Raw genomic sequence first — 25,892 nt, 5'->3', positions numbered from 1 at the left:
GAGTGGCTGCAAGATTTTCCCTCTCAGAAACAAGGAGAGGACAAGCCTGGGACCAGGGCCTGCTTCAGAGATTGCCAAAGCCCAAGTTTAGATACACGTGGCCTTTGTGAGCACCTACAGTCAAAGACAAGATGGACCAACGTAGCTCTTCGATTTACTTTATATTGTGTGAATAAGAGGTTTTTTGGTTTCTGAATTTCTCAGTCTCCATCGCCTGCTGAAGAGGATCTTTACGTCCTGGCCCTACAGGTGATCCCTTCCTCCTTCTCTTTGCTTTCAGTTTTCTGTTACAGGTACAGGATACCTGCCTGCTATCTGCAAATGAGTGTTTTATGGATGAAGTAACTTACAGATGAGACCTTTAGAACTGGGTGAGCCAGCTGCTGTGTACAGCTTCGTAGCCCATCTTTTGCGTGTGTTCTTCTGTTTGTTGTCTGACTGCACAGTGTGAGTGTTTGGCTGTACAGAAACTATGCACTTTCAGCTCTATGCCAGGAAATGCACCCATCTTCAGAACAAACAATCTTTCATAGTGGGGAAAAGAATGTTTTGTTTCACACAAACAAAAATACTGTCAACACTACTGCAGGAAAACAACTGTTGCTCTGTTCTCAGAAGTGTCCTGAACATCGTGTTTGTGTAACTGACCCTCACAGCTCAGTGAGTGCAGGAGCCCTTCTGAAAGAACAGAGACTGAACAGAGAATGCTGCTTGGCAGGAGTAAGTTTCCCATACTGTGTTGTGTGTATCAGGATCTGTTGTTTCTCAAATGTGTGGCTCCACCAGGTAGAGGTACAGATCTTTCCTCCAGTGAGAAAAACCGTGTTAGCTTCTTTCTGAATTGTTTTGATCCCCTTTCTTTGCTCTCAGTGTCTTTCAGTGGGCAACAGAAGAAAAGATTCAAATTCACTACACCTTACAACTTTAGTGAAGCTCTTGCTTTTGCCTGCTATTATCTCACATACTTCTATGTTTTGGTGTAGAATCCTTGGAATAAAATCACCCAGCAGATTGTATGGAAGGTTTTTTGCTGTTTCCCAGGAGCTGGCAGAACATCTTGGAGTTTGCACACAGGACAGTGATAGTGTCAGCTCAGGGATGCCAACACTAAAAAAATCCAGCTGATGGTTTTAACATCTTAAAAATATATATATATATATATATATATATATATATATTTTTTTAGAATTTCAAACCTCACTGTATTACTTACCTGCTGTTTATTAGCTGTTCTATAAGAAGAAAACTGAACTGTGTGAAGATCCTATCTTCAATTCTGTTGATGTAGAACTTTTTGTAATGTTTCTGTTTCAATATTTTGAGTTCATTGTCTTGGAACAATAACAAAAAGGGAAGGCTCTTATTGATTTTTTTTTCTTCCTAGTTAATTGTTTGTTTAGAATTGGAACAAAAGCCAAGAAAGTAGTACTTGCATCTGGTTTCATGTTAGCTTGTAGAATGATACTACATTTGAGTCAAAACTAATGGGTTTGCTTTGCTCCTATGAGAATTCAGACTCAGTAGTATTGTCCATTTTTTCACATCTGAAATAAAATAGTAAACCATGTTTTTCAGCTTTGTAAGGAAGCTGCAACAAGAGGTTGAATTCTGAATCTTTAATTTGAATCTTTTAACACGTAGATATAGGCAAAACCAATTACAGATGGAATGACATTCAGAACAGTCTGCCACTTCTTCTAGCTGATCAAGAGCTAGAATTAGTTGGGCTGGGATTAAGGGGCTCAGATTGAACTGGGAGTTGTGGTTCAAGTTATTTTTAGCAGAGTATTATTTTAGTGCAGTCTGTCTGACTTGTCCTGTGAAAGTTACATGGATATGCAGATGATGAATTGCAGTTTTCCAAAAAACTGTGAGCAGGTGAGGAAAACTTGATTTACCACTAACTGATTACTTGTTTATTTGCATCCTTCTGCAGCTTGAAGACTGATTGATATCACCTGTTGTGTTAGAGACACTGGGCTGTTCCACATATTCATGCACGTTGCCATAAAGCAAGCCGTTCTTTTGATTTTTGAACAGAATCCCTTAGCAATTTCTTTCATGTATTTAAAAATGGTTGTAAGCAAAAGTCATTTCTATGGAATTCTATCTCACACAAACTAACAGAAAAATTTTCTTTTATAAGTTTGTTGTCTTTGTGAATATAGTTCCTGTTTTGATTACTTTGGGGTTTTGCATTGTTACTGGAAATTTACATTAATGAGGAAAAGGAAAAGAGCAATTTTATGTTTTGCCTCCTTTGTTGTGCTTCAGACCAATTTTGAGAATTCTCATTGAGAAATACTGCATTGTGTTTGTGGTGAGGGAGATGGAATGGGTACAGCTAAGTGCATTTTCTGAGCACTGACCATTAACGTCTGCCATTGCTTTGGTAACAGCCATAGGTGACAAAAGAACTGAACAGAATGCACTGTGACGGGGCTTAAGGAAAATGGTTCCAGTTGTTAATGATGAAATATGTTTACAAATATTTTTCTTCACAAATATTTTTCCTTATTCCTCAGCTTCCATTTGAAATGGAAATTTATTACATCCAGCATGTGATGCTCTATGTTGTGCCCATCTATCTGCTGAGAAAAGGAGGTAGGTTGGCAATTTACCCTTCCTATGTTGAATTGGTTCTAGCCATTGAACTAGCTGTGCTAAATGGTTACCACAAAGTCTATTCGTGCTCTCTGCTGTATGTTGTTACCTAACAGTTTCTGGTGGTATGTTGGAGTTGCATCTCTGATAACATAAAACAAAGATTTGTGTACCTAGCACGTGTTGGCCTAATGTTTTGTCGCCTTGAGTAGCCTCTGGCATCTTGTAATGTTCTATGTTGTGTGCTGTGTCTTCAAGACTATTGCTTTCTTGCATGTCCCTTGTGAGATGCATTAGGGCTATGAGCTAACTTGCTTGACATTCATTCTACTGTCTTGCATTATGTTGTACTATAATAGTTCATAAAATCTGGAATTCAAAATCGTTCCACTACGCAGCAGTACTCTGATCATTGCTCCCTAGAAATTAATGCTGTATATCTGCATCTAGTATGATGCTGTCTTTCCCTCAGTGTTGATTTGCCTCAACCTGCATTTTCTATCAGAGCTGAATAGTTTCATACAGGAAATAAAGTATTGTAATGTATGGTCCAGCTGTTAGTAGCCTTTAATGACAATACCAGGGGTGTGATGTCAATTTGAAGAATACTTAGAACAAGCTCAGTCAGCCTCTTCCACAGTGGTGTTTTGTATTTTATACTAGCAATCACTTATGATTTGCAATATAGGTCTATAACCTTTTTCCTGCCCACTACTGAGTGAAACTAAATAAAAGTGATGTAGAGGGTAAAGTACCATAATTCATTAAGTCACTCTTTTCTCTCTTGCTAGTGGCATATGCTGGCCATGCTTTATTTTAGTCCATCTTTGGTAGTGCAGTTTGTCAGAATGTTAAGATGTGATTTAGATGTAGAAATTATGCAAACTTGTAATTGTTACAGAAAGGAGGGGGGCTAAGAAGAGTGACCAGCCGTGTGCTGCTGTAGGCAACGACGCACTAAGCTCATGTGGTGTCACCACCTCAGTTCTTCTTGTGTCTTTGAAGTTCCTGTATAATGTGTCATTTTAAGATACTTGTTTGGGGCTGATTAGACTGTAGTCAAGGGCTTTGTGTTGTACAGTTGTCACCCTAATGTGTTCTTGTAAATGTTTGCCTGTTCTCAGCGTACAGGTATTTGCTGCCATCTAATGTTGAAATGATAGCAGTGATGTTTCTATGCAAAATGTTGGCTAATTATTCCAACTCAATACTGTGCAACTCAATTCTTCAGTTTCTTAATGTGATCAGCTCCTGGCCACCTCACTGACTGTAATACCTCATTAACCAAAGATCCATAAAATTTTTAAGTAGTTATGACTAATGCCACAGGAGGTTAAATGTATGAATGTTGTGAAAATTAGCCTGCTATCATGTGCTAATATTGTTATTTTACTTACACTTGCTTAAAGATGCTTTGAGTAGATCATATCCTTTATTCTAACTGTATCCCATGCAAATTGCTTTATCACCATTGATGTTGATTGTCATGCAGCTTTATTTTTGTATTTTAAACAGAAATTTCCATCAGCAAATTGTAGGTTATAATTGGGAGAAGAAAATTGGTAGAAAAAAATGGAAAAATTGAATGGATTTTATGCGGAAAAAGTGTAATCCTTCACTCCTTTTATTGGGAACCTACTGATATCACTGACTGCTTTGTTAGGAACTCAGTGTTAATATTCCTTTAAGGAGGACTGAGCAGAGATGATCTGAGGCTCATTCGGCAGAGAATGGCATGTCAGGTTTTGTTGGCATGCTAATCAAACATCAGTCATGCACGCAGACTCAGTTACCTGTTAAAGCATTTTCTTTTGGACAGGAAACTGGGTGACAGTAAGGAGGGCTGTAATTCTTTTTCTTCTCTCCCTGTTACTCCTTACAGTGGAGAAGACAGGTCACGTTGCGCTGCCAGTATCGCCTTCATGTCCCCTCTTGTCACTCAAATTGAAGGGTGAGCTCTGAGCATCTCTCAGCAGTGTCACTTAGTGAACTCACTGAGGGCTCATTGCTCAGGGATGTGTTCTTATTCAGGGATAAGGCATCTCTCTCCTCTTCCTTCTCCCTCTGTATTGAGTACAAATTTCATTACTTAACCTTCTAACATATTTCCTTTCTAAAAGTGCACTTATTTATGTATACATACATATGTATGCCAGCCTAGGCAAACTAAATGCTGATTTGGTTCATATGTCTCTTAACTTCAGTAAGAGGGTCTCATGTACAGCAGAGATAAGATATAATATCAGCAGATGCAGATATAATAGGTCAGCACAGAAGATTCCCAACTCAAGGGAGCTCTTTCATGAAACGCATCTGCTATTTGCAGCTTTCTTGCTGGACGAATACAGCCTGTGAACTCTGCCAAAAATTATGCTACTCTCTGGCAGGATACAGCATTCCTGAAATAGCTAGATAGGCTGAACCAGAGTAATAGGATGGATGCAGAATTGTGTATATGGTCGCTGCTTTTCGTTGTCCTCAGGAGTGAGACCCTCACTGCCCTGTGATGTATGCCACGGCTTTGTAGTTCCTGGGTTGGATTACTGTGGCATCGGATGGATGCTAGGACTGGCAGAAGGGAGGTGAAAGAAATGAAGTGTTAGGGTGGAGGGAAGAAGATGGAACCACAGCAGCGTGAATTTTGAGCAGGGAGTCAACCTCTTCATGGAAAAACACATTAATTACAACTCAGCTGGTCTTCTAAAACATACAAGTATGCGCAAGTAAGTATGCTTTTTGCTACTGGGATACAGATGGCTGGTAGAAGGCTTAGGGAGATGGCAGCTGAGCAAATGTGATGTCATGAGCTGTCAAAGCTATTTCAACAGTGCATTATTAACCTGACCTTCTAAGAACAAAGTATTAGAAACTTTCAGTTCTGTCTTAGAGGACTGAGTTTTGCCAACTGTATACTCTTAACACAATGAAAAGTTTCCAGTCCGCACTTCAGTAGCCTCAGATCTCAGTTTCTGACCATCTTAGTCCTCAAGCTACTTTGCCAGTTTTTTGAGGGATTTGACAAGATAAGGTGTGCCCCTGATTTCAGAGCTTCAAGTGGAATTGTTATTTTCTGAAAGTTGTGACTGAATGGTATCATTCCACAGTGGTTTGGAATAAGAGTTAATTTCTAGGGACTCCCTAACAGCAGTGTTGAGATGTTCTTTCTTGAGTTCTGAGATCCCCACTATTGTTTGGTAGATTTAATAACATGATGAAGTAGACATGGATGTTGGTGTTCTTAGGGTTTTGTTACTTTAAGGTGCAATCTGGTGTATGAACAGTACCTGAAGATCTTACATGCTTAATCAGAGGCCTTTGTTTTGGTGTCACTTAATTGCTGCATGATTCTGATGCTTTCTCCTGCAGGGGGAAGGGTCGCTAGCGTTCACTCTGCTAAAATGGCTGTGCAAATTCTCAAAGTTCAAAAGGAGGTTGTACATACTGTGGAGATGGTAAATTAATTTGGTTGTAATTTAGGGAATAATAAAATCTCCTTTTGGGCAAACTCTGGACAGTCAAGTCAATCTGGCTTCATCTCTTTAAGAGCTGTTGTTGTACAGCTGTGCACAAATGGACAGATAGATTGATCCTCAGTACTTTAGTTGTTTGCTAGGAGTAAAGAGAGGCTTTTCAGCTTATATGTATTTCTCATAAGCAAAAAAGAAACTTTCTCTCTGACTGAAGTCATGAGGCCTTTCTCTTTTTGATCTAGCTGCCTTCAAAGGTGGCAGCTTTGAAGAAGAGAAGAATTTTCTAGCAATGTGAGAAAGTCAGTAGAAGCTCACAAACTTCCCTCTGCAACAAAGCATGCTGCTGTGATGCTTCAGAAGTTGGACAGAAGCTGCTCTGTAGAGCCAGCTTTCTTAAGGGCACTGCAGTGTGTTTTACCTAATGAGATGCTGGGCTCAGTTGTAAGATGTAGAACACATAAGAGGCACAGATGGAAGGATCAGTTTTCCTGTAGCTGTAAACAAGGAAGTGCAATTAAAGCAGCTGGGGAACCGAACTTATGCTCTTCTTTTTGCTACTAAGGATTTGCTGGCAAGAGTGGGATATCAGCACATTTAAACACGTTTTTAGCTGTTGTACCCTTTCTCAGCCACTTTGCCATTTTGTGACTCTTGCTTGTATTTAATGATAGTCTTCCATATCTTTTAAATGAAGTTATAGATCAGGGTTTATGGTAAACATTAGCAATCCAGGAAAACTTTGATTTTGTATTTAAATACAGTTAGGTTGTCATAAATCTAGTTTATCTCCAGCCTCGGTGAAATACTTTGTAATGAGGGGTACATCTCTTCCAATGTACCTCCTAATCTTATAGATCTGTTAAGTGTTGTGCATTGTGTAAGGTTCACTCTCATCTGATCATGCTCCCACTCTTCCCTTGACAGTTCCTGTGTTCCTATTTCAGCATATCTCTGCCCCTGGATCCCCTGTGTTAGATGTAAGTGGCTGGTGCAGTGCTTGGAGCGGAGTGCTCAGAGCAGTAGGGTAGTTGTGGCACTGTTCAGTAGCAAGAGATTTGTGCTGCTCTGGCTGTAGGCTCATACTACAATCTCTTGTGGTGTGGTCATTTAGGATAATCTTGTTTGGTTTAAGGAAGCTGGAGAGGAAGGGGAGGGGACAGTGCCTCTGCCACATGACCCATTGAGCTTTTTGCACTAAGCAATTATGGTTTTCTATTGTGAAACACTTAAACTAAATAATGGTGGTGATGTGGCATTCTGTGAATGGGCCCAAGATCTGTTAGTCTTCTCTCTGCATGTAAGAGACAGAAGTTTAGGAGAATATTTTAGCACTACACATACATGCACATGGAAGAGGAAGAACCTTCCATATAGTTATCAACAGTAGTTTGTGATGGGAATAGGTAATACAAGATCCCCTGTCCAAGCTGATTTTGACAAGCATAGCTGAAAGTCAAGAACTAGAAATCTCCTGGCATAAGGCAATATATGAAATCAACACATGGATTTGGAACAGTTAGGGGGAAATAGCAGATTTCAGGTGAGAACTAGCCTACCCTTTTGAGAACATCCTTTTCTCTGCTGGAAGGAAGCTCTAGGCTACCTCAGTAGGCCAAAACATACACACTATTGGAAATTACCCCTTAATTAAGGGAAATAAAGTGAAAGCAAGCTTGCCCTCACCTTTTCTGCAAGCTTGAAAATGACGAATCTGCAGTAGCTGAGTTCTGGATTTAGCAGGCCTAGCTGTACTTTGGAGGATACTAAGCTGAAAAATCTCTATCAAATACAGTGGGAATGAAAGCTAGACATTAGGAGCAAAGGATGATTTTAAAACTCTACTGAATTAAAAAAAGAAAAATTGTACTACATTTAGGTTCTAATTCAAGCAGAGAAGTAATTCTGTGCTGCACCTTATTTTACTTTCTACTAAATTGTGCTCAGATTTTTACAATCCTTTTTTTGTAAACGAAATCAGTAATTCATAAGTTAACTATGCACTTATAACACTGGAAGCAATGTGAGACTTTGTGGGGGGAGATGAAAACTAATATAAAAGAAATTGAGTCTTTGCGTTGATCTTTAGATTATTAAAGCCATGCTTCCATTTTCTGTATGTCAAAATTAAATGCAGAGCTTGTTCAAGGTCATACAAATACTTGTTTCAGAAGCTGATGATGATTCCTAAGCCCTTCAACCTGTGTGAAATCCTTCCTATTAGTGCTGCTGAAGTTTGATCTAAACTGTAAGATCTGCTGCTGTGGCATTTCAACACAAGAACAAATGTTACAGCCTACTTGGATGACCCTGATTTGGAACAGTCCCTGCTGTCTGGAGCATGAGCATTTCTGAGAATTGGATTTAGTGCCAGCCTGGCAGCTGGATTGAATTTTTGAAAGTGCTTAACATGTAAGAACTGCCTGTGATCTTTAGTGGATAGCAAGATAGTGAACCTCTCTGCTACGTACTGAAATGGATTTCCCATATAAGCAGCAAACAGCTTTTGCCAAAGCCAGCACAGGCCACTCAAACCACCACTCGGCTGGGTCTCAGTTTTCCCGCTTGCGTGTTTTTGTTAAGACTTTACTTCAGAAAATAGATCACACTGCTCTGTTAAACAGTCATCTGTTGAATAGCAGGACTGCAGAGTAATAAAATCTGTAGTGATTATTTATCCAGTGAGAAACGTACAGAAAATATCCCAGGTATGAATTTAAAATTAGTTCCCCAAAATGCACTTGGGAATCCAGAGCTCTCTGAAATGTTTTTCTGTGGAGCTCATTGCCTCCTTTTTGTTCCTTGATGTCCAGATAATGCTGCTGCTGCTGAAAATAGTGCTATTGTTCTCAGGATTGCCAAGTCTACCAAGGAGGAAATTTTCTATTATATAGTGAGATTGAAAGGCTGTATCAGCCGAGAGTCAACAGTGGTGGCTTTTTCTTTAAGGTTTTGCAACAAAGAGAGGATGCAGCAGTGTGGAATTCTTAACTGGAGGAACCTGAACAGCTCTTCTTAGTGACTTTTGAAACGTGATTCCCTGACTGGACGCAAGAAGCTTGGGTTCAAAGCCAAACTATGCCACTGATCTATTTTGTCATCTTGTGAGATTTACTGCGTCGTTTAATGACTGCATTCTCTCACTACTCCTGTTCCATAGCTGGATTCATATGGCTATTTTAGTGTTTATCCTCTGCCCGCACACAGATTGTCCTCAGTATCAAGGTCTGGATTTGAGCTTTCCTTTACCTCAGCAGTGTCTGTTCACAGGCTTTACAGAAACTTCTGGTATAACATAAGCTACTGCCAACGGGGCAAGTTCGCATGAAATCAAATAGATAGATATATAGCACTACTACCAATTCCTGTGAGCTGTTCTAGAGCAGTTTTAGATGCCCCAAGCCTGTCAGTGTTGAAGAAGCATATGGATAAAGCCCTGAGTAATACGTGTTAACTTTTGATTAGCCTGAAGCAGTCAGGACTTGATGATGACCTGTGTTCCAACAGAATCTATTCTTCAATTAAATCTTATTTTGTTTTGCATCTTGGTTAAACATGCCCATCAGACTACAGAGACAACACTAACACTTTGATGTCAGATTGTTTTCTTTATGCAGAGTGTTTCTGTATAGCTTGATCAGGTCACTTTAAACTGGTGGTGCAGCCAAAAATAGAGTCCTGGTCTCCTGAACTCCAACACCTAGGCTAGTTGCTCTTCTATTGATGTCTACAATGAAAAACCATATGCAAGGTATTATCACTTCCCTGCTGTCTTACTGATGTTTTCAGGCAGTGAAGTTTAATGAATTTCAATGCTGTTTAAGTGAAGATTTCTGGTTATGGTTTCTAAATAAGATACTAAATAGGATGCCTGCACTTCTAACATACTTAGCAAGCATGCTCTAAGAATTAGAGCTGTGTGAGTTTTCTCCCTTTAACTGCAGAACTCCACTTTGTAGAGTTGATTTCTACCTTAGGATTTTGCTTCCTCTGACCTTCACCCACCCACTTGATAAGAAATCTTATAAGCTGCCTTCTGCTTTTAAAGTAGCTTCCCTGCTCCTATTTATTGTGGCAGCACACAGTAACAATTTGCTTACTTAAACATGGTGTGCAGTTGTATTTTGGATAATTACATTGACATTATTGCTTGTTAAATAAATAATGAGTGATATATTGGGGGCATATATGCTGCTGTCATTCAAGCATGCAATCAACTGCCTAGTTTTTATTGACAAGCAACAGAGAAGCTGTAATATTGAGTGGCCAATGAATAGATAAACAGTTTTAGAACATAGAGTGTAAGTAATATTGATAAGGATATTTTTACTTGCAGAAAATTCTATTTAAATTAGATTAATTTTGAGGTAGATACCTGAAATAATCTAGATTGGCATGATGGGCAAAAACTGTGGGAGAAAACCATGCAGAAAAAAAAATTGTTAACAGAGCAACAGGGATTGAGACAGCAGTCCTCTGGGGACTGTAAAACTGAGACAGCATGCACCACCATACATTGGTGTGGCAAAGCAGATAACAGCAGTTATTTGCCTTTATCTATGTAAAATCCCATGCATAGGCACGCTTGTACCAGCTTCAGTCCAGTGAGTACTGTCATAGCAAGCTATGCATGTGTAGTTAAATTTGAATCCCTTTCAGACTTGCACAGCATATGCTGAAGTGTCTTAAATCTTCCTGGTAATTCCCAAATATGCCACTTAGCAAAGGCTAATATGACTATTGTACCCTCCCACTACCTGGGTTAGTTTTATCATGCTTAACTCATAGTCCTCATAAGAAGCAGGAGTTTAAATATGAGTAGAATGATTTTTGAAGACTTCATTGAATACCATTGTTGCATTTTGGAATGGTTTGTTACTTCTGGGGTAGAAGGAAAAATAAGATAAAAATCACTGTTTTTGGTGAAGAATAGGTATGTTTAATGAGGTAATACAGTATACATTTTAATGCTGGACTGGGAGGAGGGGAGGAAATTATCTTGGATGCTCCAGGTAAGAAATAAAGCTCTCAAATATTAATTATTATAATAGTATTCAGTAAGTTATCAGCTAAAGCCAGATGCCCTAGCATCCACAGAGAAAAGAGAAGATTATTCATGAGTGTTTGATGGACATAGCAATTCAGCTGAATACTAACTGAACACTAATGTATTCCTTTCTTTTCAAGGGATCTACACTCCAGAACCACTCTCCAATTTCTGGTGGGCTCTTTTATCTACTGGGTTTATGTTTGTATATCACTTTAGCATCTTGCAAATTCTGGGACTGGTAAGTAAACAGAGGTTAATAAATGGATAGTTTGCAAGTACACTGAAAGTAAACACACTGACTAGTTTTTCAAGGTGTCCAGATGGACATGGATAAGATTACTTGTGTGCAGATTTTTAATTGCATGTTCTAATGAACACTTGTATCTTTTGTCTCACAAGTATTGACAAAACGTTTCATAAATCAGCCACGTACCTGCATAAATCCATCTATTAAATGCACAACTGAATTCAGATCGGCTTTCCTTCTGAAAGCTGCCCTGCTTGTGTTAGGTGATAATCCTTTGGTCGACAACTCTGATTATCATGGTAATTTTAAAATTATCATTTCTGGTGTCTGAATCAGTGCAGTACAAATCATGTTAATTTTATAAACTTGTTGTCCCTTTCCTAGGTTACAGAAGTGAATTTGAACAACATGTTATGCCCAGCCATTTCAGATCCTTTTTATGGGCGCTGGTATCGAATTTGGGCATCTGGACATCAGACTATCATGACTATGACTCATGGGAAGCTTGTAATCTTACTGTTTTACTGTGCTGACCCCATCTTTAAATGTAGTGTGGACTTGCTTAGATTTCCAGCTAAGAAAATAGACTGAAATGTCTCCTCACGGAGCAGTACGTACAGGAAGCAGAGACACCTATATTCATACTGGAAAACCAAGAGGAGGGATGAGAAGACAATGTTTTTATTATTTTTCTCCCTGCAGTTTTTGGCCTCACAAACACTTCTATTATCAATTGAGGGTTTTTCTTTCAACTGCTGTTTTTCACTGCCTACTGCCAATGGCAACATTAGTGGCCTTATTCTGGAAGAGGTTTCTGTTCTATACATTTTGTGCAGATTACAGTAAAATCTACCCTTTAAAATTAGGTGAGGATTTATCTACATTCCAGCAAAAAGAGTGGCAGAGCTACCTCATTTTGACTTATTTTCCACTAAGTAGAATTTTTCCATTAGTACAGTTATATCACAGGATAAGAAATAAAGCTGAATTCCAATTCTCTATTCATGTGAACAGAACACATCTTGAAATATCTTGAAATGCATCATCATGGCTTAACTCTTAGTACTAAGTGTTGCAAAATGGTCATGGTGGAAAAACGTACACTTAATCTCCTAGTCATAAGTGCAAAGCAATGAAGTTTTACTGTATTTTCATTAAGCTGGTTGAAAATAATCGGGGAACAACAACTTTTAAATACCTTTTTTTTTTTTAAAACTGAATACTTTGGTTTCTGGCCTGCTAAGGATAAATGTCTATCTGGTGAGGTCCCATCAGATCTTGATGCTTTGGAGATGATTTTGAGTGAGTAGAAAACGCCACACAGAAATTATAAAAAAAACCATGTTCTGTGTAAGTTACGATAGGTATTTAATCAACAATATTGACCTGCCTTTAAACAAAATGCTTTCGTCACTTAGCTTAGACTGGAGACTGAGTAGAGATGCAATGTACAATGTAAACAGGTCTCTTTTTTTCACTCAGTAGCATTTTAAACATTCCTCCTCTGCATTCTACCCTGATCTTTAGTAGAGCTGTTGGTGAGGAAACAAAATGAAACTATTTTCTGTCTCCATAGCTCTAATACATTCCTCATACTGATTTTAAAACACAAGTATAAGAAGGAATGTGAAATCAGCACAGGCTTCTACTGAAAAGGCAATGTTCCAGTTTACTAGTATGGTTAGATCTTCTTGTCAACATGAGTTTTGGAGTAGAAAAGGATGTAAGTAGAGAGAATTATAAATAGTAAACTGGCTAAGGGGAGAAACTGTAGGGAGGAAAGCTCGAACATCTTTACTGTGTTCTTCCAGATAGTTAACTGTAGATCTATTGTTGTGCAGCCTGTTGTATTTCAGGACTGCAGGAATTGTGTTGTGCAAAATGCTAGTTGCCACTTGCATTGCATTGTCATAGCTGTGACTTGTAAGATAAAAACAAAACCGTCATACCTCCTCTTGATGGATCACCTGAAGATATATTCTGATGTTAAGGTACAGTGCTTATACCTCAAGAAGAGAAGTAAGAATGAGAAGTGGTTGACTTTTTTTTCTGCAAGATAGAATATAATTGGGGAGGGAACAAATGACTTCTCTAAATGTTTTCACTTCGCGTGTTTTTTATTGTTTTGTTTTTTTTTAAGTAGATCTCCCATTAGAAGTCCTTTCTACATTCAAATTTACAGACTAGCTTCTGGCTTTCTTTCATGTCTTGAAAGTAAACATCCTGTACTATTTACTATAAATTGAGATGTAAGATTGACCTAAACTATGAAGCATATATATAGCTAGTCCCAGTTGCACAGACTGAACTACTATGTTGTTCAGTTTGAGAAAGGTAAGCACTTGATATATAGTTTTGACTGTGAAGTACATGATTAATTTTATTGAGCCATCTCACTACTGCTTCAGTAAAGCAGGGCATGTGTTGTGTATTTGTGGAGGGGTGAGCTAAAGAAAACATGCATTGGTATTGAAGGCCTGAACCCATCTGCGAAAGACTATTTAATTAGCTGCTGATGTGATGCTCAATTCAAGAGTCAGTATTTCATTTGCAGCTGATGAAATACATGATGTTGCTGAGAGATGCTAAGGTGAACAGAAATATTCATGCCTATTTGTCTCCTATGAACAGCTACGTGTACAGTGGTTCTTCCCTTCCCTTCCTGCAGTTACTGTCAAGCCTATCTTGATGTGTTTTTATTTACTTAAGGCTTGGCAAAATGCCTTCTGTTGAATCTAGTCTGGTTTAGAAGCAACATTATTACAGTAAGATCTTGCCAAATTTTGTAAACATTAGATTATTATTTGCCTAATTTTACTATTTTTTTAATAATCTTTCCTGCTTTAAAAAAACAAACAGCATTTTCTGTCTGTCTAATCGTATGCTTTGGAGCATTGGAAGCAAGTCTGAAACAGCTCCTATTTATCACCACTGACTGTCTCTGGTCAGTTAAGACTATGGAAGCAAGAAGCGTTTAAGTAAGCTCAGTGCCGTCTCTCTTAAAATGCAAAATTTTCAAGTTCTTATGACTTATAGTTGAGGGAAGCTCTTATTTCCTCTCACGCCTCCCCAGTTTGGGTTTCGGTGCATGTTGAACTTTTGGCTTAAGATGCTAAAATGTCTAATTGAATGTAATAATTCAGCAAGGAGAAGTAAACTGGCTATTACACTCAATAAGGATTTTATGAGCATCTGGATTTTATGACTGTCAGGAGAGTGGAGCCACTGGGATCTAGAGGGAAGAAGGGCAGCAGAGTCTTGAACTCTTCTTCGTGGTAAGCTGTGCTGGCTTCTTTTGCTTCTTGTACACCATCAGTGAAGCTGGCTGAGCTTTTATCCACAGAATCACAGAATGTCAGGGGTTGGAAGGGACCTCAGAAGATCATCTAGTCCAATCCTCCTGCTGGAGCAGGATCACCTAAATTAGGTCGCAATTCCCCACAACACATTCTGAAAACCATTTTTAAACACAGTCTTTCAGCTTGGTTTATGGTGTAGCTGTACAGAAAGTTGTCAGCACACTTGAGACACAAGCTTCACATATGGGGAAGAATAGGGCAGAAGGGAAACAGAAAGGGAATGAACTTCTGAAACATCAGTGGAAATTCACACTTTACTCTTTAGTTGTTTTGAATAGCTGTTTGGAAGATGCAGATGACAGAGCTTGTTCAATGTGAAAGAAATTGGTTTGAAAAGTAAAATAGAATACTTAGCCTTCATAGGGGAATATCTGTTCCTTGGCAGATTTTCTTTTCCGTGAGTGGTTTATTATATGAGCAGTAATTCTGTTTAGATGAATTTCTGGTAATTTTTTCTTACTTATGCTGGAAATTAAAGAGTAAAACTGTGTTGCTATTCATAAATGCTGATGGGCATTCTCTCCTGTGCACTATGGACACAATCGATGTCACAGTAGCTTTAAGCTGTTGACCAGAGCCTGGTGATGTTTTACGTTGGAGCAGTGCAATGTATGATTGAAAGGGTAAGTCTTGGCCCTCCAATATCAGTAAATCTTTTTTCTCAGTACTAACAGTGATGAAGATACTAGGAGTAGATACAGTGCAGAGCAGGAGGCTGACATAGCCATGCAGACTATTTCCTTTTAGCAGTAGCTTGTATTTTAGAGGTGTTCCAGCAGGTTATAGAAACTCACCCTAAAGTGGATTGGTTTGCTGTCCCCTAGAGAGTCATGTACAATACCAGAAAAAGTTATTGTGCGGTGCTTAAGTCTAGGCTTTGGAAAAATTATGAATGCAGGCAGATGTTTGATCAGATCTCTACATTATACTCATCAGTACCACAGACACTTCAAACAAAAGAAATGAGGAGCAATGAAACTGATTACTCTTTCAGTCACTGAATGACTGTCGAAATTTCTTCCAGGTATACACATAAATGAAGCTCTAGTAACTGCAGTAACTACAGTTGTCTGCATTGGTTCATTTATGCAGACTTCTTTAAGTAGCCTTCCAAAGTGCAAAAATGAGCTGCTAAAACTTCTGCACCCACCATCAGATCTGGTGATAGCCTGCGAATATTGAAATTATTGTGCCAAGATTCTAGCTGTCCAGTACACGTGCAGTGATAACTTTCCTAAGGATTCAGGCACTATAGGCAGTGTATGAACTGTATCTGTTTAACTTCCTTCTGTTTAAGCACCAGAGATCTGCGTTTTGTTTCTTCTGAAGGCTGAAATTAACAGCACTTGATCATAATTATATAAATCAATCAAAACTCTGAATGCACACATGTACTTTGGATTTGGTTCAGCATCTTAGGGCTTGACAAATGCTGCTTATAAGCAAAGCTCACTTGTGCTTTAGCAGATGCTGCCTTGCTGAGGCTGGGAGACGTGAAAAGTCATTCATTTGCATACCTTAAAACTATGGAGTACCTCATTATAGATTTATCCCTCTGTCTCTAGCCACAGTCAGGGTTTTGATATTTCAGTATATTTTGTAACATTTTGTAAAACCTAACAGTATCTTCCTTTCAGAAATGGCTACTTGCAACTGTTCAAGTACTGTATTTTACCTGTGCATCTATACCTAATGACAACCATAGACTTTGATGTTGTTCTTGCTGTTTTCAAGTCATAGGATCATTTGGGCTGGAAAAGGCCTTCAAGATCGAGTCCAACCATTAACCTCACCTACCATGTCCCTCAGTGCCACATCTACACATCTCTGAAATACCTCCGGGGATGGGGACTGCACCACTTCCCTGGGCAGCCCAGTACAATGCCTGACCACTCTTTTTGTGCAGAAATTCTTCCTAATGTTCAATGTAAACCTCTCCTGGTGCAACTTGAGGCCATTTTGTCGCATCCTAGCACTTGTCACCTTAAACTGTTCAACTTGAGGTGGATACTTAGGAATTAAATTATTTCTAATGGTTAACACAGTTCAGAAAAAGCTAACAGGAAGGCATATGTCAGCCCTTCTGTTAGAAGGTGGAAGGTTTCTACAAGCAGGTGGATCAGTGCTGATGTTTTCATTTTTAGTGAGGATATACAAAACAAATCAGTTGATTCTTGTGATCTTGTACTCAGTATGATATTGCTGTATACTTGTCTTGCAGCTTTATTGTAACTTAGTTAAAACCAAGCTGTTTTTAAAATGATGATGTTTCTCTTCAGGGTCAATTTTGTACTTTTTTTAAATTATTTCTGCATTTACTGAGTCATTATCTCAATGCTGCAGAGGATGCAGCAGGCAGAACAGGATGCATACCCACACTGCTCTTGCCAACCAACCTGTGCCAGGGAAGTGGAACTGCTCAGGGACTGGACTGAAGCACATTAGCGGTCTTTGGAAGCTTGCAGTTCCCATTAGCTACCCCGTGTAGTGCTACCCAGGCACAGAATGGAATGGCAATGTCAAGGCTGGTTGTGGAGAGGCTCAACTGCCATGTATGCTGTTAGTTCTGAATAATTTGTAGGAATGTTTCAAATTTTGTAAACTTTTTAATGTGCTAAAACTTGGTTATGAGGTAACATTTACAAATAAGGGATAACTTGTGTACTTGTTTTTGTATTTTGGTCTGATTTTTTTGGTTGTAGTGCCCTATGTCCAGCTCACTGGGCAAACAGTTCTTAAACATTTGAATTAAAACAAATAAATGCATTTTAATGGTACTGTAATTTTGTTGTCATTCTAATCGTGTCAGGCACTGCATCTGTCTTGTTCACTGTTTTTTAAAGTAGTTAAAAAAAGACATTCCTCTTCTATTTGTAGTATTAACAGTTAGATTCACAGAGATAGATAATAGATTGGTGGTCATCAGATCAATAAGAACACAGCTTCTCCTATCTTCAGCTGTCTGTACTGCTAGATGTAGTTTGCCTTGCATGATGCAGTTTCTGCTGTGCAATCCTGATTATCACTGTTTCTAGAACTTTAAAGCATTTGAGTATGACCTATGCCTGTAATTTAGCAAGCAATACAAGCCCAAGTTTACTTTGCTGTAGACATAAATCCTCTAGTCACTGTTCAAATATCCTGTTCATCTCCTTCATGTAAAAAAGCTCTGGAAACAGTATTATTATGTCTTTCTTTACTCTGCTTTCAAGTTTCTTGCCACAATTTTGGTAGAGTGTGTTTTCTTTTTTAGTTTCATACTCTGTCACCTCAGTAGAGGAAGACAGAAAAAGTACAAAAGTTTTCAGCTCAAAACTGTATAATTTACAAGGGCTTTCTGGCCTATCTCACACATGTAGATGATGACAAACAACTGCCATCATTACTGCATGGCATTACTGCATAAAAGCTCCTAGCTGTAATTAAAAGGACATGTACACTGCAATAATGCTGAATGGAAGAATAACAACTTTGAAATAGACCTAATGTTTGGTACTGTTCTGTTAGTTTGGTTTTTATTCTGTGATAACCCCATACCTGGCTGATGTAAAAAGAGCAGGAGGCTTTGGGAAGAAAGCTGTAACTAGTGCTGCATTCTGATGGTCTGTAAGGTCTGGGGAGACTTCTACCCATTTCAGACAAATGATACCAAGTCTGTAAAATAATGAAAGAATATCAATGGAAGCTATTTACTCAAGCAGATTTTCCCTTCAGAGTTACCGACATCTAAAGGCTACCATTCTTGTTTTCAAAGTATTTTCAGCTAGAGACAGGAAGCCTTTTGAAAATGAATCAGTTAAAGGCAAACAAAAACATTTCCACATTCACAGCTGAATCCCAGGGCAACATTGGAAATTCCTTGCTTTGCTGCAGGAGTTATCCTACAGGGGAAAGAAAGTCCTTTAACTAACACTTACCCTGTAGAACATACCTTTCTATCACTGCACTAAACATTGGCATCAGGAAAGGGACTTCTTCCTTAATCTTCCATCTTCACAGGAGCCCTACATCAGTCAGTGCAAACCCTGCACTACAGTTTTTCCACGAAAGGCGGTCAACGTGTCAGCCTGCACATCAGCTAGCTCTGCCAGAACAGATAAATCCCTCGTGGCAAAGCAAGCTTCAGTACTCTATAAAATCACACCTAGAAAGTAATGTGAAGAAGTAGTGAAATTATTCCAGGTGCTATCAAGGCATTCTCTGATGTGCACTTTGCTGCATTGATCTCGTCTCCTTTCCTGTACAGCACAGGCACTGTACTGGTTACAGCATCGTGTTTGTAAACAGTTGAGATTGATTTCACCTTTCAGAGAATAAGGAACTCAATCCAGTACATAAATCTATATATACTGGACATTGTACAGCATTTAGAGTCTAATTATAAAAAGCACAAAACGTGACCTGACCTGCTGCTGTAACTCCCTCAGCATCTCCCTCCAGAACCAGGCTGTGAGCTGCCTCCTGCAGCACGCACAGCCAATGACAGACTTCAGCCCAGGAAAACATTCCTACTGCAGCATTAGCTTTTAAAATAAACACTGATTGTGAATGCTTAAATTAAAAATAAATAAAAAAAGCAATCAACTGACAAAGCCACACAATTAAGCAGACAAACATAAGAAGAAATGGTGATTCTTTTTCCTTGTTTTATTGGGTAAATGATTTAAAAGGTAATAACAATAGTGTTAAAACTACTACAATATCTTTCCACAGCCATATCTCACAGACCCACAGATAACCTTCTATATAATTTTTTTTTCTTTTTCCTCATTTTATCTTTTTTAAGCCATACTTATATTAAAATGCCCATTTCAACAGTTTCTTCACACTAATAGCAATTAAATGTGGAAGGAAGGAGGATCTAGTTATAAAGGAAGGGGGTTCAGGTAATCTGTGATATAATTTGTAATCAATCAAGTTACTAAGAAAGGAAGAAAAAGAGAGGCCTTGTCAGCTACTCCAGGCAGCTCCAAGCCCACTGTGTGTCACCATTGCATTAGATAACTCAAGATGCTGGTGAGCAATTTAAAGGTTTTTTTTCGTAACATATAAAACACTAAAATAACTTAGAAACTAGATCCAAATATTTTGAAAAGAATCAACTTTGATATACAAAAACAGTCGTAAGTTGTTACAAAAGTTTCAAACAAAAGTTTGTTTTCTCAGTGCGTTTATGTACCAGCACAATTACTGGGTCCAGAGCAAAGAAAGAGGTTTTTATTTTTTATTTAACAGTAATAAAAAACGAGGAAAACATATCTTTCTATATAAAGAATCATTGCTGGTCTTAAGAATAAATGTAACCAGAAACCCTTTAAATCTTAGAGGCACACTTTGGGTTTCCTTTTTTTTTTTCCTTTTTTTTTTTTAACATAAAAGGAAAGTCACCAGTTTATTTAAATGGAGGAGGTACTCAGACTCCCCAAATAAACTTAATTCAATTAACATCACTAGCAAAAATCAGTTAGAAACTGTACAAAAATAAAAAAATTAACACATTTAATCCTGCGGGGCTTTTGCAAGGACTGGAAGGCAGGCTTTAGGAGCAGCATCTGGGCATGGCTGGAGGCTTCTTTGGTTCGATCTAACACACACAAGAGATGTAACCTACTCCAGACGACAATTTTAAAAACCCGCACATTTGAAGACAAGTAAAGAGGTCCGTATACAAACGCCAGGGTGTGCAAATGGATTTGACTCTTAGTATTGTATCTGAGGTCAGAACTCTCAGGTGCCCTCCCCCTGCTGTGACCAGCGTTGGGGCTGAGATGGTGCCAGGTCAGTGCTACAGCGGTCCAGGCGGAAGGAAGGCCACTTGAGGCACGGCTAAGCAACAGCATCACATCAGTCTGGGGTTCTGCTGTCTCACTTAGTTTACAGAAGGACTTCAGAAGCGTTAAGCAAAAGAATAATTAAAAAAAAAAAAAGCTTCAAGGAATAAGGCAAATGGATTAGTGCTTATCAAAAATCAGCATTCCAACTTAAAAAGAGTGGAATTAGCTACTCGGTTGTACCATCACTTCTTATGAAGTGCCCCCGAATTAAAAAATAATATTAATAGATCTAAATCCAGCAATATATCTGAAAGGGTAATAGCTATGAGAGAATGGCATTTGTGAAAGCAATTGTCGATTCGCTTTAGGCAAACAGACCTATTCTGTCCCAGTGCATGTCACAGTGAACTGCACATTTTGTATAAACAACCCCACAATTACACACAAACAATCCGCAGTATTCTCAGCACTTGCGTGCTGAGGAGGTAGGTGCCTTAGAAACACTGTAGATAAACTGATTATTCCAATCTTTTCTAAAAAAATACCAACAACCTGATTGACCGCAGACTTTGTAACAGCTTTTTAATTAGTGATACAAAACTCTGGTCCAGAAGGGTCTGGCATTAAGTCATGTCAAAAGCACACCTTTACAGTTTGTATAACACCCTTTTAACTATATTTGTAAGCAACAGCTACTAAGAGATAGACAAAAATGCATTGTGCATTATGCTGTATACAAAAAGGAGACAAAACTATCCTTTTCCCCCCCAGGCCATGGTGGGGAGTATTGCTGACCTTGTCCTTAAAAACCCGCAGGATTGTTTATTCATCAGTATATTATTATTACACTGGTAAGAAATTCTGTATAACATCTGCATATATCGAAGATTTTTTAAAAAATCTGATATGATTTTTAGATCCGCATGACCAGTCACGTGACCTGCTTGAGGTTGATTAGCACCTTTCAATACATATATATTTTTATATATAATAGATCTTTTTAAAAAACTTCTAAGGATGAGCTCACGCAGCGGTGTGAGCGTGCTGTAACGAGATGACAGATAGAGATGGGGTTGGATGACTGTGTTTTGTTTGTTTTTTGCAGCAGAATGATTCAGTTTGTGCTCAGTTTCCCTATAAGGGCAAGGAAAAAAACAAAACCAAAACACCTCTCAGGTAGCCACCGGTTCACAGTTTCCACTTGAAGACAAATCCATTTGAAACCGCTCCCCCAAGTAGAAACAAGACATCAGTATCATCCAAAATAGCCTCTGTATAAACATCTATTAGTTTTTGCAGCGTCTGCCTGGCACCTCTTGGCTCCTGACATTTCAGGCCCTCTGCTTATAAATTAAGGCATCACAACTGAAAATGGAAATATTTGGACATCGGATGCTGTGGATGAAGGAATACAAAAGACCTTCTACAAGAACCTCTGTACAAATTAAGTGGCATTCTAACCTCACATAAGGGATAATTTATCCATATCTGTTTTCTGGAACATTTTTAGTCTTTTATTGTTGTTGTTCCTTTTAACAATTTAATTCTATCTATTTGAGTGATATACGTATTTTTTAAAACATTCATTATTCAAAATAACTGGAATTTCTGCTTACCATAGTTGGCTTGCCCATGTTAGGAAGGTCTTTTCCATAGTAGATGGGATGTGGAGTCCCCTAAAACATGCACTGAACTACAGCGGGTATGTGTGGGAGTTCTGCAGGCACGTGAGCAAGGAGGTAGCTCCTGGCATATACTCGGCTTGCAACCATACCACGTATACCACTTAATAAATCCTATTTTTACAGTTGTTACAAGTCCTCATCAGTTTTCCTTCTCCTACCTTGTGGAGAATTATGAGAATTATTATGAAGTACTCACAGCTCTCAAGTACTATTCCTGTAATAGATGAAAAGATGTACAAATTATGGCATACTTGTCCTGTGCTCTTTCACAATTATTTTTTTTAAAACAAGTTACCCAACTATCCGTGACCTGATAAAACCCAACAAATTCAAAAGCACAAGCAAGAAGAAGATAGGGATTTTCTTTTCTAAAATAAGAAAAAGAAAATGAAAAATATCTCACTTTAGAAAATCCCCAAAAACCTGACGCCAGAGCAGCAAAGAACTCAACGTTGATTACTGGAATGTCTGGCGCATTTGCTATATTTTCTCTATGAATTTTATATGCAAGTATAATCATGTCATAGTCAAAGGCACTAAGATCTAAATCCATTTTCTTCCTAATATGACATCTGCTACTCACCAATCTGTTTCTAAAAACAAATGTGACTTCCAATTTGAGCTCATCAGAAAGGCATTGTCTCATTACAAATGCATTATGATGAGTAGGCTTGACAGGGCTGGGCTGCCCTCAGCTTCCAGTGCAGAACAGGAGATAAAGGTATCCTACTGGATTATGTCATGTACTTTCAATTAGACCACATGATTCTGAGCACACTGCTCACCTCTTATTACGTTTAATTGCTTCTCCATATCCAGAAAAGCATTTTGTGTACGAGCCTTCAAGTTGTGGCTGTGTACTTGAGCTGAAGGTCACGTACAAGGGCTGCTCTGAAAGTAATGCCTCCTATTTTATGGTGTTGGCCCATGAAATTAGAGGCAGATGTTGGTGGGATGGCAGTAGAGGTTGAACCTTCCCCCCAGTATTCCGTTACATTTTGTTGCTGTGTGACAGATGGCAGCAGAGGGGCACTCTCTGCTAACGGTGATAACTACGTTGAAAACTAGTGTTTTGCAGCTGAGAATTTTCTCTATCGAGTAGTGTTACTGTACTCTTCATATCTGTTGTAGTTTCCATGTAAATAAATAGGAAGCATTACTTTCAGAGCAACCTACATCTATAGCTACATGAAATCTTTACTGCAGGGGTGAGATACTGTTACAGAAACACAGAACTCTAGGGACTAGAAGAAGCCTCTGGACACCACTGAGTCCAATCCCCCCCCCTGCTGAAGCAGATTCCCTAAAGCAGATCACACAGGAAGGCATCCAGGTGGATCTTGAATATCTCCAGAAATTGAGACTCCACCACCTTTCTGGGCAGCCTGTTCCAATGCTCCATTATTCTCACAGTAAAGAAGTTCTTCCTCGTGTTACGAAACTTCTTGTGTTCCAGTTTTTTGCCCATTGCCCCCTGTCCTGTTGCTGCACACCTGGCTGGCCTCATCCAGTTAACTCCTACACTTTAGATATTGATAAACAGTGCTGAGATCCCTTCTCAGCCTTTTCTTCTCCAGACTGAACAGCCCCAGGTCTCTCAGCCTTTCCTCATACAGGAGATGCTCCAGGCCCCTCTTCATCTTTGTGGCTCTTCTCTGGACTCCCTCTAGAAGATATCTGTTTTTCTTGAACTGGGGAGCCTAGAACTGGACGCACTGCTCCAGATGTGGCCTCACCAGGGCAGAGTAGAGAGGGATCACCTCCCTCGACCTGCTGGCCATGCTCTTTTTAATGTACTCCAAGATAAAGTTGGCCTTCTCAGCCACAAGGGCACACTGCTGGCTCATGGCCAGCACCCAGCTCCTTCTCTGCAGAACACCTTTCCAGCAGGCAGGCCCCTAAACCTCAACAGATGCATGCAGTCATTCCTTCCCAGATGCAGGACCCTACACTTGCTCTTGCTGAAGCTCATCAGGTTCCTCTCTGCCCAACTCACCAACCTGTATATGTCCTGTTGAATGGCTGCACAGTCTTGTCTAAAGCCTTGCTGAAGTCAAGGTAACAACATCCACTGCTCTCTCCTCATCTACCCAGCTGGTGATGACATCACAGAAGGCTACCAAGGTGGTCAAGCATGATTTCCCTCTTGGTAAATCCACACTGACTACTCCTGATAACCACCTTCTCTTCCACTTGCTTGGTGATGACGTAACAAGCTGTTCCATCTCCTTTCCAGGGACAGAGGTGATGCCAACTGACCTGTAGTTTTCCAGCTCCTCCTTCTTGTCCTTTTTGAAGGCTGGAGTGACACTGGCTATCCTCCAGTCTTCAGGCACCTTTCCCATTCTGCAAGATGATAGAGTGGTTTAGCAATCACTTCTGCCAGCTTCCTCAGCAGTTGTGGGGGTGTTCCATCGGGATCAGTGGACATGTGTGAGTCAAGTTTGCCTAGATGATCTCTGACCAGATCCTCCTGGACCAAGGGAAAGTCTTTTCTCCAGACTCTCTTACCTCCTTGGTCTGAGGTTCCATAGGGACAGTCTAATCAGTAAAGACCGAAGCAAAGAAGGTGTTCAGCATCTCTGCCTTCTCAACATCCCCTGTTACTAGGGCACCCACCTCATTAAGCAGCAGGCCCACATTTTCCCTAGTCTTCCTTTTGCTACTGACATATTGAAAAAAAACCAAAATACAACCTTTCTTGCTGTCCTTGACCTCCCTCACCAGATTTAATTCCAAGTGGGCCTTACCCTTCCTTGCTGCATCCCTGCAGGTCCTCACAGCATTCCTATATTCCTCCCAAGTGGCCAGGTCCTTTTTCCACATTTCATAGAGTTTCTTCTTCTCTTTGTCTTTTTTTCAATGAGCTCCTTGCTCAACCATGGCAGGAGACCTGAACGGATGAGCAAAGGAGCTCATGGGAAAACTCAAAGGGAAGAAGAAAGTCTATGAAATATTGTACCACAGACTACTATTAAGAAGGTTAAGAAAATGCAATTCATTGTCTATTATAATACCTGAATCTGATATGTTTCGTTCCCTGACAGAGCTATTAATGAAAAAGCCATGAATGCCTTTTTTTTTTTTCTTCTGAGCAAAGAATCCCCAACTGTAATCCTTAAACTCTTCCTTCCATCCACAGTCACAGAAAGTCTTGACTGATATAATTCAATGTTAATGAAGTAGAAATTTAACATTTCATAAAAAACCCAAGGGCTATAATATGCTGCAAAAAAATCTGCAGTGATTCAATAAAAAAGTATGGGATCTTTGTAATAATGCAGTTTTCCCTCCCGTTGCCACAATGAGCTTAACCAACTATGGAGAAGCCTCAAAATGGCAACGGAAACTATCATCATAAAATGGTACAGTAATAGAGATAGCTAGACCAAGAAGGGGCAGGGTCTCCTGGGAAGAGGTCTGCAGAAAGGTCCAGTGACTGGTCATGCGGCTCAGTGTCAGGAATAATGGTTGTATGGTGGAAGGGGGTGCCCAATGCCATTTTGGAAGTGATGATGCTGACGATGGGCAAGGTACTCTGTGTAGCTCATGGTCATCTTCTCACTACGGTACCTGAAAAGAGCAAAGAAGCAAATTCAAGAACTTTCATTGGGCAGCTATGAGCAGCACTAAAAATATGGTGCTAGGTGTACGTTCAATGATGAGAACAGCTCTGTACTTCTGGTTTTAGGAATAAGACAAACTT

At 39.3% G+C, this 25,892-nt stretch overlaps 2 protein-coding genes across 2 annotated transcripts in view; one reads left to right on the top strand and one right to left on the bottom strand.

Moving 5' to 3' along the window:
* Positions 1-17,504, top strand: part of TMEM164 (transmembrane protein 164) — a 40,354-nt gene extending 22,850 nt beyond the window's left edge. Inside the window, exons 4-6 of the mRNA XM_003208440.3 lie at positions 2,526-2,604; positions 11,259-11,359; positions 11,753-17,504. Coding sequence (XP_003208488.1) covers positions 2,526-2,604; positions 11,259-11,359; positions 11,753-11,959 — 387 coding nt within the window. The 3' untranslated portion in view covers positions 11,960-17,504. The remainder of the gene's footprint in view (positions 1-2,525; positions 2,605-11,258; positions 11,360-11,752) is intronic.
* Positions 17,505-25,039: 7,535 nt separating this feature from the next.
* AMMECR1 (AMMECR nuclear protein 1) overlaps positions 25,040-25,892 on the bottom strand; it is a 34,857-nt gene continuing 34,004 nt past the window's right edge. Inside the window, exon 6 of the mRNA XM_031554734.1 lies at positions 25,040-25,759. Within this exon, the coding sequence (XP_031410594.1) occupies positions 25,645-25,759 (115 nt within the window). The 3' untranslated portion in view covers positions 25,040-25,644. The remainder of the gene's footprint in view (positions 25,760-25,892) is intronic.

This window comes from Meleagris gallopavo, chromosome 9, assembly GCF_000146605.3.
Source record: "Meleagris gallopavo isolate NT-WF06-2002-E0010 breed Aviagen turkey brand Nicholas breeding stock chromosome 9, Turkey_5.1, whole genome shotgun sequence".
Lineage (NCBI taxonomy): Eukaryota > Metazoa > Chordata > Aves > Galliformes > Phasianidae > Meleagris > Meleagris gallopavo.
Note: the sequence above shows the minus strand (reverse complement) of the source record. Positions and strands in the feature narration are given on the sequence as shown.